This window comes from Halichoerus grypus, chromosome 8, assembly GCF_964656455.1.
Source record: "Halichoerus grypus chromosome 8, mHalGry1.hap1.1, whole genome shotgun sequence".
Classification (NCBI taxonomy): domain Eukaryota; kingdom Metazoa; phylum Chordata; class Mammalia; order Carnivora; family Phocidae; genus Halichoerus; species Halichoerus grypus.
In genome coordinates, this window is record NC_135719.1 from 123,916,350 (window position 1) to 123,933,268 (window position 16,919).

General features: G+C 38.6%; 1 protein-coding gene across 2 annotated transcripts in view; it reads left to right on the top strand.

The window, feature by feature from the left end:
* The window catches only part of RBM25 (RNA binding motif protein 25), a 56,627-nt gene that overhangs the window by 38,978 nt on the left and 730 nt on the right, over positions 1–16,919 (top strand). For both annotated transcript variants that reach the window (XM_036097526.2, XM_036097589.2), the window contains 9 exons: positions 469–755; positions 2,310–2,532; positions 3,089–3,178; positions 5,813–5,886; positions 7,163–7,313; positions 9,930–10,254; positions 10,628–10,902; positions 11,241–11,339; positions 12,966–13,013. In XM_036097526.2, the coding sequence (XP_035953419.1) occupies positions 469–755; positions 2,310–2,532; positions 3,089–3,178; positions 5,813–5,886; positions 7,163–7,313; positions 9,930–10,254; positions 10,628–10,902; positions 11,241–11,339; positions 12,966–13,013 (1,572 nt within the window). The remainder of the gene's footprint in view (positions 1–468; positions 756–2,309; positions 2,533–3,088; positions 3,179–5,812; positions 5,887–7,162; positions 7,314–9,929; positions 10,255–10,627; positions 10,903–11,240; positions 11,340–12,965; positions 13,014–16,919) is intronic.

A 16,919-nucleotide genomic window follows, 5' to 3' on the forward strand; every position in this document is an offset into this window, starting at 1 on the left:
CCACCTCCCCTTTGAAATCTTCAAGTAGTAACCTGTAGGTAATGGGAAGTTTGGGGTTATATTTAGTATCAATAGTAAATCAGTAGTCACACTGATTTACAGAAATTCATAATGAGGGAAGTTACATTTTAGCTAAGTGATTGTATTTCTAGAAATTACTACTAATCACCACATTTCTCATGGTCATTTAGTTATTACATAATCATTGAGTGGCCAGCCACACTTGACACAATCTCCCAGCATCCAAGATTGGAGATTCCTGGTCTGTGTAGAGTATATGGGTTTGCACGCAATCTATTTAGTCTTGTGATTGCTTCAGTTTAATTTGTCAAGTAAAACCACAAGTACTTAATATTAAAGTGCCAGTGGTTTGGTTGTTTTTGTTCCTTATATTGGGCATTGCGCCGGGAAATATCTGAATACTGGAGCTACAGAGTTAACTCTAAAAGTACTTTTATTGGTTTCTAGAAACTGGAAGAAGAGAAAGGCAAAAAGGAGAAAGAAAGACAGGAAATTGAGAAAGAACGGAGAGAAAGAGAGAGGGAGCGTGAAAGGGAACGAGAAAGGCGAGAACGGGAACGAGAAAGGGAAAGAGAACGTGAACGAGAAAAAGAGAAAGAACGGGAGCGGGAACGAGAACGAGATAGGGATCGTGACCGGACAAAAGAAAGAGACCGTGACCGGGACCGAGAGAGAGACCGGGACCGCGATCGGGAAAGGAGCTCGGATCGGAATAAGGATCGGAGTCGATCAAGGTAAGGGTTGGTGGAAGTTACTGTTTGCTGATCGCTTTAGTAGAACTGCAGTTAGGCACTCTCCACACCGTTTACATTTGTGTGAGGAGAGAACTTCCTTAGGCACAGAGCATGCCTGGCTTGCTGTCTCACACATGTAAACATTGGTTCAAGTAACAGTTCTCAACTTCAGGGTTAATTTTTATCTGACGCTAGTTTATACGCAGACCCAGAACACAACCACTGTCCACCCAGTGTTATGGGCAGACCTGATTCCCTCTTGTCTCCCTGGGTTGGTGGGCATCTTTTCTATTTACCATTTCATTGAGGTCCTGCATCCTGGGAAATCATCTCTAGCACCCCTGCTTTTAGCCGCTCGTCTTTACTTGGTCCTGTAGCCCACTGTATGGCCACGACTCACCTCCTAGCTCTCAATTTAGGACTCCTAGTAATTTTACCTTGTTTTTATTTTAAGTTTTTTCTTAATTATATTGAATTTGTTTGATGAATCATCTCAAATTCTTAGGAAGGAGTAAAGCAAAAATGAACGAAGGAAGTGGGGAAGGAAGAAAAGCTCACCTTTTTTTCCCCAGCTGGTTTTCAGATAATACATTTCTGTGTTGCAAATTTTCACCTGATTGTAGCTGAAAGGAGGTCCACTTTAGTCAGTCCACCAGTTGCTGGAACTAGAAATCCAGTGTCCTTAGTCTTTAGTGGGCATTAAAATCCTTCCCTTCCTTCCTCTCCTGGAATAGTCATTATCCTCTTGAGTAACCTGATAAGGATTATCAAGAATTTGACATACAGTCAGTGTATGTATACTTTTATTATGGATATGAATCCATAAACACTATATTGTTTTATATGTGTACAAATAAATATATTTGTATTTAATTAGATCCATGGCATCAAACTACATATATTCTGCAATTTGGTTTTATCATTCTGAATTAAATATATATATATATTTTTTAAAGATTTTATTTATTTGAGAGAGAATGAGAGACAGAGAGCATGAGAGGGAGGAGGGTCAGAGGGAGAAGCAGACTCCCTGCTCAGCAGGGAGCCTGATGCAGGACTCGATCCCGGGACTCCAGGATCATGACCTGAGCCGAAGGCAGTCGCTTAACCAACTGAGCCACCCAGGCGCCCTGAATTAAATATTTGAGAACTTTTCCTTGCCAGTAGATACAGTTCTGATTTATCCATCCAACATGCCAAAATGGTCTTTTCTCCACACCTTTGCCAACACCTTTATTCCTTGATCACTAGTGAAGTAGGCTGTCTTTTAACGTGTTTGTCAGTCCTTTATATTTCTTATATCCAGGTGTGTTTGTTTTCTGAGATACTGATAAGCATTAACATTGAATTTAAAATGCAATTGAGAATTTGAGACTAGAATTATGTTGTGTCATCCTGATACGTATAGAGGAGTTTACAGTTTTGCAGAAATCAAATGCTAAATTCCGGCCTATGAGTTTGTGTGTTATTTTGTAATATAAGTTGCCGTCTTTTCCCTTGGTTTATAAAGGAAAACAAAGACTGACAGATTTTTAAAATCTTTTGTTTATATAGAGAAAAGAGCAGAGATCGTGAAAGGGAACGGGAGCGAGAAAGAGAGAGAGAGAGAGAACGGGAACGAGAAAGAGAACGAGAGCGAGAGAGAGAGCGAGAAAGGGAACGGGAACGAGAGAGAGAGAAAGACAAGAAGCGTGACCGAGAAGAAGATGAAGAAGATGCTTACGAACGAAGGAAACTTGAAAGAAAACTCCGAGAAAAAGAAGCTGCTTACCAAGAGGTAAATTGAGAAAATGCTTTTATTCTTCATTATCATTATTTTTTAAGATTTTATTTATTTGAGAGAGAGAGCATGCGCCCATGTGTGCAGAGGGAGCGGGTGAGGGAGAGAACTCCAGCAGACTCCATGCTGAGCATGGAGCCCAGCACGTGGGACTCGATCTCACGACCCTGAGATCATGACCTGAGCCGAAACCAAGAGCTGGGCAGTTAACTGAGCCACCCAGATGCCCCGAGGAATGCTTTTATTGTTAAAGCTTGCTATTCAGTAGGTTAGTCAAAAATTTTAGAGCCCTTGGGGCGCCTGGGTGGCTCAGTCGTTAAGCGTCTGCCTTCGGCTCGGGTCATGATCCCAGGGTCCTGGGATCCAGCCCCGCATCTGGCTCCCTGCTCCGAGGGAGGCCTGCTTCTCCCTCTCCCACTCCCCCTGCTTGTGTTCCCTCTCTCTCTGTGTTTCTCTCTGTCAAATAAGTAAATAAAATCTTAAAAAAAAAAAAAAAAATTTTAGAGCCCTTTGGATACATTTGTATTACTAAATTTGACAATTTCTTTTTTAGCGCCTTAAGAATTGGGAAATCAGAGAACGGAAGAAAACCCGGGAGTATGAGAAAGAGGCCGAAAGAGAAGAAGAAAGAAGAAGAGAAATGGTAATATTCTAGGTTACAAATTAGTGATTTTTCAGATAAAAATCAGGTCAAATTCTTGACCATTAACTAGATTAGAAGTAACTTTGTCATTAAAATGTACGAGCTCTCAGTATAGACAATTTAATTTGGGGGCAGAGGGGCAAAAGGAAGAGGGAGAGAGAGAATCCCAAGCAGGTTCCATACCCAGTGAGGCTCCATCTCATGATCCTAAGATCGCCACCTGAGCTGAAATCAAGTGTTGGGACACCCAGCTGTTTAAGCCACCCAGGCGACCCTAGGTAATTTAATTTTTATGTATTTCAAGTAATCTTCAGACAATTCCAGTCCACCAAAATCTCTTTTACTCTTAATTTTCACATTTTTGCTGCCTATAAACAAAATTATCTTTTGGCATACCGTTGAAGTAAGTCTGCCTTAGAATAATATATATAAAATGAGAATTTATAAAACATTCTTTTTTTTTTTTTTTTTTTTTTTAAAGATTTTATTTATTTATTTGACAGAGAGAGACACAGTGAGAGAGGGAACACAAGCAGGGGGAGTGGGAGAGGGAGAAGCAGGCTTCCCACCAAGCAGGGAGCCCGATGCGGGGCTCGATCCCAGGACCCCGGGATCACGACCTGAGCTGAAGGCAGACGCTTAACGACTGAGCCACCCAGGCGCCCCTAAAACATTCTTAATTAAGAGTCTGTAACATGTTGATTTTGAAGAGGCATTGGTAGATATTGATAGATACTGTTCTGTATTGGTGTGGCACATGTGGATGAAGGGAATAGTGTCATGAGAAGACCTCTTTGTTTTTTGTTTTTCATGTTTTTATTTAAATTCCACTTAATTAACATATAGCGTAAAGACCTGTTTTTATGAATCACCATTATTGTCTTCAGTATATAACATATGAATTATAGTTTTTCCTCATGCTATCTTTTAAGTACATGACATTTTTTGCATTTACACTGTTTGATGAACTATAATAGGGAAACCATTGGCAGAGGTTGTTACTAAGAAGAATGACAAAAAAATTTTGTCATAGTATTTGCTTGGGTAGTATGTTCCATGTGTTCTGTCTTTGCCAGAATTTCGTGAAAGTTTCTTTATCTCCAGTTTGGAGATTATTCTTCCAAAAACTTCACTGAAGTTAGGAATCTTCAAGTAGCTTTTGAACATGAGACATAGAGGGAGTTTTTGTAAGTAACCAAGAGGGTGCATGTAGAAACTAGATAGATAGTGTGGGTTTTCTGTATATATCCATAATGCTAGAATTATTGATAGTAATTTCAATTCCCATTCTAGAATTTCTTTTTCACCCCTACGTTAGAAAATAGGAAGAGAATAATATAGTGGGAAACGATTATTTAGAAGAGCTGTTTGCCATGAACAACATGGTGGGATAGATTTGAAGTGGTCCTGCTTTTTACAAGTAAATCGGAAATCTGTCTTTTTAGAGAAAATTTTCCTATTATTTTTTTGTTTGAGAGCTTTAAAAAAGTCCAGTTACAAAAGCAGTTACTTATTACATCGAAATATTCAAGTAACAGAAGTACATGATGTAAAAAGTGAAGGTTTCTACTCCTCAAGGCTGGTAATTTATGTTCATATTTTAGTATGTATCTCATGCACCTTCCTGTGTTTTATTTAAATACTTGTAAGTTTTGTCATTCCTCTTTAACAAATCTGCTTTCCTTCATTTGACACATTTGAGTCAAGTACATTATATCCCAGCCTTGGTGCTTGTGCTGGGTACTGGGCTTACAGGAGTAACTAATGCTTCTAACTCTGAAACAAGTGGGTGGTATTTTCAGAGAGAGAGGTAGTTACTGTAATGTGTATGAATGTTTAAGGTATGATAAAGGGGTGTTCACAGTATTTTGGGAGTGCAGAGAAAGAGTTCTGTTTGGGGATGGGAATTGGTGATGGTCGATGGTTAGATCAGGGAAGTCTTTACAGAGAGGTAACATTTGAAATTTGAAATGTATTAAAATTTCACTGTAATCTAAATTTTTACTATATTTAGAAACGTATCATCTCCTTTGTATATAGATATACTAGATATAATAGTTGATAGAGCAGATAAGGATATAGATTATAAGTAAATATTTTTATGTATTATATATTTGTATGTAATTGTTAGCTATAAGTGGTATTAAATACAATAGTTATATTTGAAATTCAAAAATAAGAGAGTCCTATACTTTCATGGTTTGTGTACCCGAAGTTAGACTGATGCATGAACATGATTTGAATTTTCAGTCCTGCATTTCTTAAAAACTTATTTTCTGTAGCATAATGTATCTACAAATGAAAGGTAAAGTATTTTTGTTGAGTTAATAGATTCAATAAAATAACTTTGTTTTGTTTCTTGGTTTGCTCAGGTTTCATTACTGTACTTTGAAGATTATATCCAGAGAGGAATACTATATGTGGTTTTTTTTGCATAGATAAGTTCTAAATCTGGCTTGTTTTATGAGTAAAAGATAAAATATATCTAATGTTATTTAAATTTAATATACAGAGTACATGAGAATTACAAAATTCAAGTGGTATGGATAAGAAAAATTTATCTCCAAGAAAGGAGGGGATATTCTACATGACTTTTATGTTAATTTTGCACACTTTGTCTTTTATTTCTCAAAGGCAAAAGAAGCTAAAAGACTAAAAGAATTCTTAGAAGATTATGATGATGATAGAGATGATCCCAAATATTACAGGTAAAGAATCCTTGCTTTATGAGCTCATACTTTCAGCATTTTATTAGCTGTATTTTCCCTACCAGAGGGTGCAAGTTTATTCAGTGGAATAAGAAAGAAAATCTTCATATTCTACCTTGTAATCACCTCCATATTTGATAAGATGTTTTTGGGAGTGCGGGGGAGAACTGTTGGAAAGGGATCAACAGTTCTATCTTTTGTGGGGTGGTGGTCCACATAGTATTAAAACAGATTAATTTTTTTCATGTGTTTTATAGAGGTCCAGTTTTTATAGCAAGTTATAACTAGTCTTGATAACTGGTCTAAAAATTTTTGCATTCAAGGATTTCAAGAATGTTACAAAGCAAACCCAATGCCATCCCATCCCCTGCCCTGTTGATAATATTACTGTAAAGTGACGGTTGTAAAGCTTGCCTTCCCTCATGTCTTTGTTCCCATGGCATTTCTAAAATACTCTCATTCTAGCACTGTGGCAGTATGGTAAAATTGTTGGCTCTGTTCTGCTTCCTCCATTCCAAACTGTAATTTCTCTGAGGATATGGACAATATTTTGATTTTTCTTTTTAACCTCATGTATCTGATAGGATCCAGGGCATGTAGTGAAGGCATTTAGTATATCATTTTAATATACCGTACCCCATAATTAAAACATTGGAATTAGCAACTTCAAAAGCATGCCAAGGATTTGACTTTGTAGAAAATGAAAAAAAAATCATCAGTAAAATTATTGAATCATAAAATCAGTGGTAGTACATAATTTCAGCATTCTGAGATGTAATATACCGCTAGCTAGAGAGAATCTCTGCTTTCTGTTGATTCTGCACTACTTCCTTCAAGGATTTTTTCCATAAGGGAAAGAATTGATTTAAATTGAAGATAGAGGACTGTTCTTAGTGGTATTACTACTACTTGTAGTAGTTTTTCACAACTTGGCATCCAAGAAAACAAATTGTGTGTTGGGCTTTCCCTGTGGAATGAGTACAAAATGAGAGCTTTCTTTCATCAGAAAACTGTTTTCTGCTTGTTTTAGACACTTACTTAGAATGACTTGAGAATGAGGCATGGTGATAAATGACAAGACCATGCTTCCTTATTAAACTGTTTATGTGTGGAGAGCACACTGTCTTGGGTGTTCTGCAGATACAAAAACAGTAAGACATTTTTCATTTTCCTAACATACAGCTTTTTAATATTGAAAGAAGGTACTTTTGGAGACATTATGTGTTGTAATAGTTGATCTCTGAGTATCAAGGCCTGTTATGATTTACTTTTGCAGAGGAAGCGCTCTTCAGAAAAGGTTGCGTGATAGGGAAAAGGAAATGGAAGCTGATGAACGGGATAGGAAGAGAGAGAAGGAAGAGCTAGAGGAAATCAGGCAGCGCCTTCTGGCTGAAGGGCATCCAGATCCAGATGCAGAGCTCCAAAGGGTGAGTTACCCTAACATCCACAACAATGTTCTCATAAGGGAAATGCAGTTTATGCTCCATGGATCTTGCTGTTTGGGGGGATGATATTAGTACTTTTTCTTTATTTTATTATGCAGATCATCAGTCTTAGTTGATTTACAGCTTTAATTATTCTAAACACCTTCCTGTGTCTTATTCCTTTATTTCTGTGAAATATTACCTAAGTTAAATGAATGTCATCTAATAAAACTTTTCTAGAAACCTGTCCTTCCCATAACGTGTTCTCACATTTCATGACTTTTGGGGTTTGAGTTCCTTCTCACTGCCACCCTAAATCTTTTTATTTCCTAAATAAATTAAAGATGTTTTCATGAACAGCATGCCATTTAAAAAAAGGTTTTAAGAGTAGAATGTCGGGGCGCCTGGGTGGCTCAGTTGGTTAAGCAACTGCCTTCGGCTCAGGTCATGATCCTGGAGTCCCGGGATCGAGTCCCGCATCGGGCTCCCTGCTCGGCAGGGAGTCTGCTTCTCCCTCTGACCCTCCTCCCTCTCATGCTCTCTGTCTTTCATTCTCTCTCTCTCAAATACATAAATAAAATCTTTAAAAAAAAAAAAAAAAAGAGTAGAATGTCATTTTAGAAAATTTTTAGTTCTTAATATATCATGAATCTAATAATATTGTAAATTCTTTATATCAACTTGAAAAAATCTCTTATATCCTGTTTGTCATCAGAAACCATGTCTTCTTACATGCCCCTTTTATTTTTCAAAATGAAATTGTGTTTTTTTTCCTGTTGATAGAATAAGTACTTACATGAGTAAATAGAAGGTTCAGACAACATGTGACACAATAGTGAAGAAATTAAAAACCATCTGCTTTCTTATCAGCCTGGTACAATCATTATAGATTTGTGGGTTTTTTTTTTTTTTTTAAAGATTTTATTTATTTATTTGACTGAGAGAAACACAGCGAGAGAGGGAACACAAGCAGCGGGAGTGGGAGAGGGAGAAGCAGGCTTCCCGCAGAGCAGGGATCCCGATGCGGGGCTCGATCCCAGGACCCTGAGATCATGACCTGAGCCAAACGCAGATGGTTAACTGACTGAGCCACCCAGGTGCCCCTAGATTTGTGGTTTTTAAAATGTCATCACACAGGCATATGTTTACCCTCCTCACATAAATTTTATAAGTGGGATTATAATTTACATGCTGTTTTCTAATGTGCTTTTAATTTGGGTTTTTAATCTTTCACTCAGAATATTGCCAGTTTATAGCTTTATGTCTGTTTTCATACCTTGACCATTATGGCATATTGTTGGTCTTTTAAATCCTTACCATTGTAACATTTAGGTTGGGTGTGTTTTTATGTTTTAATTCTCTACCAGTTGGTTTGAATGCCTTACAGATTGTTTAATGGTCATTGTACTACTTTGTGAATTGATAGTTAGATGGGGTTAAGTCATGTCATGTCATGCACCAACTTTTAATTGTTATGTAGTTCAGGATCTTTTTTTAAGATTTTATTTATTTATTTTAGAGAGCGAGCATGAGCGGTAGGGAGAGGGAGAAGCAGACTCCCTGTTGAGCATGGGGCTCAATTCCAGGATCCTGAGATCAGGACCTGAGCCTAAGTCAGACACTTAATCGACTGAGCCAGCCAGGAGCCCCCAGAATCTTTTTGTTATATTTTTTTTGTTTCATGCTCAGAAAAATTATTGATGAAATTTACTCAAGTTTTTATAATGCTCTTATTGGTTATTTTGTTGTTGTTGTTGTTGTTGTTTAATCTTTCATGATTTCAGGGAGAGTGTTCATTTTGGTATAGGCTTTTGACTCCAAAAATTTTTTCCCCTCTCTTTCTTTCTTTCCCGATTCATGAATACAAAAGTGACTACCATCCTTAGCCATGACCTAGAAAGACCAAATAATTGCGTTTTAAAGATTTTATTTTTAAGTAATCGCTGCATTCACCATGGGGCTCGAATTCACAGCCCTGAGATCGAGAGTTGCATGCTCTACTGGCTGAGCCAGCCAGGTGCCACAGAACAAATAATTGTTGATGACCAAGCTGAGGATTTGAGTTGCCTCTTAGGCAGTTGTCCGTGCTGTTCTAAAATAAACTTTTGGGGGGCGCCTAGGTGGCTCAGTCAGTTAATCATCTGCCTTCAGCTCAGGCCATGATTACGGGGTCCTGGATCAAGCCCTGCTGCTGCATGGGGAGCCTGCTTCTCCCTCTCCCTCTGCCCTTCCTCCCTGCTCATGCTCTCTCTCTCTTTCTCTCTCAAATAAATAAAACCTTTAAAATTAAAACAAAATAAAACTTTGGATTATAATTTCAATAAAAATAAAAAAAACATACCTTTTCCTTTCAAATTAGCCACCTATTATGTATTTGCCTTTGTTATAATAACATCTGAAGAGTTTAAATAATTTTATATGTAAATGTTAAAAATATAAGAAAACATTTTGCAGAGTACCTAATATATTCTATAGACCTACTCAGCTTTCTGATTATAGAAGCAAGCAAGCATTATTCCTAATGAAAAATAGAGGTTTTATGAAAGATAATGGAAAACAGAAAGCTGGTTGAGTAGAGTATAGTTGTGGTCTGTTAGTCATGTTATTTTTTGGTGTTAGATGGAACAAGAGGCTGAAAGGCGCAGACAACCACAAATAAAGCAAGAACCTGAATCAGAGGAAGAAGAAGAAGAGAAGCAAGAAAAAGAAGAAAAACGAGAGGAACCCATGGAAGAGGAGGAAGAGCCGGAGCAAAAGCCCTGTCTCAAACCAACTCTGAGGCCCATCAGTTCTGCCCCATCTGTTTCCTCTGCCAGTGGCAATGCAACCCCCAACACTCCTGGGGATGAGTCTCCATGTGGTATTATTATTCCTCATGAAAATTCACCAGATCAACAACAACCGGAGGAACATAGGCCAAAAATAGGACTAAGTCTTAAACTGGGTATGTTCGCATTTTCTTCCTTCTTTCCTTTATTTTAATCCCTTATATATACTTAAATTTTGCCTTAAGGAAAAAATAAATATGTGCTGCTTGGTAAGTAGATAGAAAAATACTCAAAAATGCCTTTATAGCTCACGATTGTTTTCGTAGTTCTACTAGTGCTCCTATATCCGCAGCTGCCTCAAGTTCTGAGAAGAAGTGAAAAGTTAAATTTTCTAGCACTTGTGAGTAGTGAGTTATTTTTTACAGTTGGGATCTTTCTCTGAGATTTGTGGAAGTACATTATGCACTGCTCTTGAGGGATGGTGGGTTGTAAAATGTAATTAACATTTGAAAATTAGGTCATCATGCTAATACAGGATTTTTACTATAGGTGCTTCCAATAGTCCTGGTCAACCTAATTCTGTGAAGAGAAAGAAACTCCCCGTAGATAGTGTCTTTAACAAATTTGAGGACGAAGACAGTGATGATGTACCCCGAAAAAGGAAACTGGTTCCCTTGGATTATGGTGAAGATGATAAAAATGCTGCCAAAGGCACTGTAAACACTGAAGAAAAGCGCAAACACATTAAGAGTCTCATTGAGAAAATTCCTACGGCCAAACCTGAGCTCTTTGCTTATCCCTTGGATTGGTCTATTGTGGATTCTGTGAGTAGCACATTGTATTTCATCATTTTTATTGGAAGTGGTTTTGAGTATAGCATACAAAGTCAGCTGATTCTATTAATGACAAGTAGAGACGATAATGTGGCTGGCATCTTGACCTGCCAAGGAATTTAGGTAAATGATTGGGGAAATTCTTGGTGGTACTTGAAGTCTTCATCAATTAGAAGCAAGTAATTGTATCTTGATACATACCTGTCTTCGTTCAACTTGTAAATGAGAGCATACTATATTTTAGTTTTAAGAAAAATTATGAGGCTATAGACTTTGTAGTAAATATAATAAAAAGTTATTTAATTTAATAACCATGCTTTATTTTGCAGATATTGATGGAACGACGGATTAGACCATGGATTAATAAGAAAATTATAGAATACATAGGTGAAGAAGAAGCTACATTAGTTGATTTTGTTTGTTCTAAGGTTAGTCTTTTACTCCCTTCATCCCCAACTTTCTTTTTTTTTAAGATTTTATTTATTTGGGGCGCCTGGGTGGCTCAGTCATTAAGCGTCTGCCTTCAGCTCAGGTCATGATCCCAGGGTCCTGGGATCGAGCCCTGCATCGGGCTCCCTGCTCCGCGGGAAGCGTGCTTCTCCCTCTCCCACTCCCCCTGCTTGTGTTCCCTCTCTTGCTGTGTCTCTGTCAGATAAATAAATAAAAATCTTTAAAAAAAAAAAAAAAGCTAACCAAATGTGTAGCTACAGGGGCACCTGGGTGGCTCAGTCAGTTAAATATCTGCCTACAGCTCGGGTCATGATCACGGCGTCCTGGGATTGAGTCTCGAGTTGGGCTGCCTGCTCAGCGGGAAGTCTGCTTCTCGCTCTCCCTCCATCCCGCCCACTCATGCTCTAATAAATAAAATCTTAAAAAAAAAAAAGATTTTATTTATTTATTTGACAGAGAGAGACACAACGAGGGAGGGAACACAAGCAGGGGGAGTGGGAGAGGGAGAAGCAGGCTTCCCGCAGAGCAGGGATCCCGATGCGGGGCTCGATCCCAGGACCCTGGGATCATGACCTGAGCCGAAGGCAGACGCTTAACGACTGAGCCACCCAGGTGCCCCGATCCCCAACATTTGTTTTATACTTTAAAATATTAAGACACTTTCTAAAATAAAAAATCTTGCAAAGCCAAGTCTATGATAGTTTAGTTTCAGTTATTAAGAGATTTCATGGCTACTTAACCCCTCCACTTTATTTCAGACCCCTATGCCATATGCTTTCATTTCAGAGGGTCAAGGAGGACAGATTCATTGACTGCTGCCAAGTTTGCGCTCTCTCTGCCCCTGGGAATGTATTGCCACCCCCATGTCTTAATGGTTAGAGTGCTGCTGAAGTACAGTTGAGGGGGTATTTGTGGAGACAGCTGATAGCTTATTTCATGAATTTGTCAGTCATCCATCCTTTGGAAGAGGAGCAAAATAGTTTCCTTCATAGCATAATAATAGTTGTTTTTACTGATTAATTTGCTGTGGGCCAGGCTTTGTTCTTGGCAGGTACTGTGTTAAGCATTTTATAGAATGTTATGTTCTTTAAACCTCCCAACAACCTTAGCAAGTATAATTCCTGCTATTATCCCCATTTTTTATATGTAGAAATTGAGGTCATGGGGAGATTATCTTGACCATAGTCCTATAATAAGTAAGCGCTAAGTGCTCTTAACCACCAGGGTGTACCACATCCTTCCATTGTCTCCTGAAGGCAAAGTCTTATCTTTAATAAGATAGTTATAGTAGAAACACTGTATATCTGTAAAGGAATAATTGCATTTTAAGGAAATCCTTATTTTTCCACCATTACTGCTCTTTTAGCATTAGGAATAGCAAATTTAGCCTGCCCTTTCCACAGAACACATAGTATAGTGATTAAGATCCCAGGTTGTCGTAAACTTCCATTGAAGAGAGTAGGATTCTGGGAATTAAGAAATTTATAGAATGTTTCTTCAGCCACAAGAAATTCCCATATTAGTTTGAGGGTACTTGAAAAATTTTTGACTATATTGCTAATTTTTTATTTATTTTCAAAATGACAGTTATGTGTTTCTTTTAGGTTATGGCTCATAGTTCACCTCAGAGCATTTTAGATGACGTTGCCATGGTAAGTCAGAAATTTACTGTTGTTAATATTCTAATTAATATCTGTAAACAAACGAAACTTCTGTTTTTGGTTAATTTTTTACCTGTGTTGGTTCCAGAATCTTTTTAGAAGCCCCAATTAAAATGTGAATCTGCACTAAAAGAGGTTAAAAGCACTCACATCAAGATGTCCTTAGACAACACTAACACTTTCTCCTTCCCCCACCTTTGGTGTTTGTATAAATACAAATCCTGGATCTATTCATACATTTAGAAAACATTTATTAAGTGCTTACTGGGTTGAACATGGTGCTAGAAGCATGAAAAGGTGGAACATCTGTCCTTAAAGAAGTAGCAGGGAGACAGGTATACTAATACTGATACTGTAATATACTTGCAATCATGGGGATATGTAAAAAAGATGTGGGGGGCAGAGGAGATGGAGCATCTGATGGTACAGACGGCAGTTAGGAAGAGAATCACAAGAGTTACCATCTAAACTGAGACTTGAGGAGACTTGTATAACCTTGTCACTTGGACAGGTATCCATTGGTCAGCAGTAAACATCAAATCCCCACTTGCATTTAATTTGGATATTAGAGTCGAGTCAGTGGTTACATTTATCTAATGTGATTTTGTGAGAAAAGGAAGGAGGGAGAGAATTGGCTCTAGAGGTGAGAGTGGTTGAGTGGACTGTGAACTTCAAGCTAGGAAGAGAAGGCGATAACATCGGAATAGAGCTTGTGGTTATGTGAAACGGGCTGGTTGTTCCACTGAAGCTGTGGGAGGTGTGTTGAAAGAGTGGTTATATAGTGAGAGAGTAGAACGTTTAAGAACAAGTGGTGGATTGGTCCAGACGATGGTGAGGTGCATATGTGGCCATGGGAGAGAGTTTCTGGGGTAGAGCTGATGTCATTAGACTATAAGTGAACTTTCCACTTGGGTCATACACATAGAAATTGAAACTTCTGTTGTGCTCATCTATTGTGGGTGGAAGACTAGGTGTTTGCTAGATAGCTGCTGTTGGAGTGGAAGGGTAGTGTAATGAGATCTCGTGAATCTTAATGGAGATACTGTTCACAAAGAGAAATGGAAGGATCGAAGGATCCAGCAGCTTCCCCTCTCCTGTGAGATTAAAGCTTTGAAAGTAAGGAACTTCCTGAGTAGGCTACAGGAGTGTCTCAGGGTCTTTCAGGGACACAAGTTTTCAGTTCAGGTAAATAGATGAAAAAAACTAATTAAAGAAGTTGAGGGTGGTTAGTATAAAGAGTAATGGAGGGCAGAATGGGAAGACAGCAGAGGGAAGATGAGTCAGGGGGGAAGAAACGTCGAGCATGTTGTAAGATGACAGGTGCCCTGGAGAGCTTGCATTTCCCACTGCAGTTGTCAGGGAGGGGCATAGTGGGGTACCTAAACAAAGGGAGCTCCTAGGTCGAGATATTTTGTGTCCAGGCACTGTATGATGTCTAAAGCCAGGTAACATTAGTTTTCTGCTGCCCAGCCAGGCTGATGCAGCTGTTGTTTAGAATTTCTGATAAAGTATTTGTGAAAAGTTTGTTGACTTCATAATGCTGAGCCTCAGATGAAAGGAGAAATGTGACTAGATCCTGGTCCTTGGGGATAGAATTTGAACTTCCCTGACCTTCCCACATGTTTAAAAGGTTATCCTTGGGGCCGAGAGAGGGTTTTATAGTTGGGCCTGAGTTAAGGAATTAAAAAAACAAACAAACAAACAAACAAACAAAACCCCAGTGTTCTAGTATTTGGCCTTGGCAGAGTTGCAATTTCTGTCAGTGAAGATGTCACGTGTCACTATTAATCCATTTTGATCTGTTGAAATATTTTGGTATTTGGAGTATAATTAGACTCTTTCACTGGTTAATTACTTATATTTTAATTTTCTGGCTCATTGTTGATCAGAGTGGAAGGAAGCCACTCAATTGGCTAGTTTTGTCAACTAGTTCTATCAAAAGCTTACCCTCTAAATATTTCTTGACTAAATGAGATTGAATTTTTATTTTATTTTATTTTATTTATTTTTTTTTTTTTAAAGATTTTATTTATTTATTTGAGAGAGAGAGAATGAGAGACAGAGAGCATGAGAGGGAGGAGGGTCAGAGGGAGAAGCAGACTCCCTGCCGAGCAGGGAGCCTGATGTGGGACTCGATCCCGGGACTCCAGGATCATGACCTGAGCCGAAGGCAGTCGCTTAACCAACTGAGCCACCCAGGCGTCCCAATGAGATTGAATTTTTAGTTTAAGTACTTTGCTCTTGTTAAAAATCTGACATTTTCTTAAAAAAAAAAAAATCTGACTTTTTCAAACTGTACCTTTCCTCATTTTATATTAACTTTGGTTGTATTTTGTGCCTAGATCTATATTATTTCCAAGGTACAATGTTCACATTAATTAGTGTTGCAGCATAGTTCTCTCAAACTGCTGGTCAAGTCTGGCTCATAGAAGTCTGAGTAAAAGTTCTTTAATTATTTGTCATTGTTGAGAAATTTAGGGAAGTTTATCAAAAAAAAGAAAAGAAACAAAAATCAAATTTTTCCGGCTTCTTTTAGGTACTTACTGATCACTGAGATACCAGACACTCTTCAAAACACTTTGTACCTGTTAACTCTTTTAATTCCCACAGTAGAACAGTATCATGTAGTTAATATTTCCTCCATTCTACAGATGAGAGAAGTGAGGTTCATTGTGGCTAAGTGATTCAGCCAAGGACACATACCTAATAAGAGGTAGAAGTGGGATTTGAACCCACGTAGTCTGGCTAGAGATCTAGTTTGCCTAACTGCCCCCCCCTTTTTAAAAATTTTATTTATTCATTTAAGAGAGAGAGCAAGCACAAGCAGGGGGAACAGGAGAGGGAGAAGCAGGCTCTCCGCTGAGCAGGGAGCCTCATGTGGGCCTCGATCCCAGGACCCTGGGATCATGACCTGAGCCGAAAGCAGATGCTTAACTGATTGATTGAGCTACCCATGCGCCCCTGGTTTGCTTACCTCCTAACTTAAACTGCTGCTCCAGACACCTGGCAACATTAGGCCACATTCCATCATGGCAGCGATACCCTGGAGCTCAGTCATAGCTGCCTCCTGTAGGAGGAAACATGCTGTTCCATTTTACCTCACTGTAACCCTGGTATAGAGGCCCAAATCTGCATGTAGGGTGAGGGCAGGAGTAGGGGGTCGATATAATGCCCCTACCTCATAAGTAGATAGGAAGATAATTTGATTTATCAATTTCCCAAGGGGAGAAGACCATTTATTTATTCAGTACTCTTGTGTCCTTTTTGGTGATGATAGTGTTCACGTACTCTGTTTACCATATCCTACCTAGATGCAATATTAAATGCTTTACATATATTCTCATTTTATTTTTTAGTTTTTTTAAAGATTTATTTGACAGAGAGAGGCACAGGGAGAGAGGGAACACAAGCAGGGGGAGCGGGAGAGGGAGAAGTGGGCTTCCCGCTGAGCAGGGAGCCCGATGTGGGGCTCGATCCCAGGACCCTGGGATCATGACCTTGAGCCAAAGGCAGACGCTTAACAACTGAGCCACCCAGGCGCCCCTACATATGTTGCGTTTAATATTTAATTCAATGTCACATACATAATAAGGACTTGATAAGTGTTATGATTTTAAGGCTGTTTTGGGGGTAGATAAGATACTCGGTTATATAACTAGCTCTGCCTAAATTACTATGTTTTTTATAACAAACATGCTTTCTTTAGGAAATAGTTTAGTATTGCGGTGTCAGTATTTGGTAAGCCATGGAATTTTGCTGAATGCATTCTCCCCCCGCACCCTTTTTTGTAATTTATATTTACTAAATATATTTATCACACTAGACCAATTTATTTCAGGTCGTTTTATTGAAAGTAAATGCTTGTCAATGTATAAAGCCTTTTAAAATGCCAGTCAC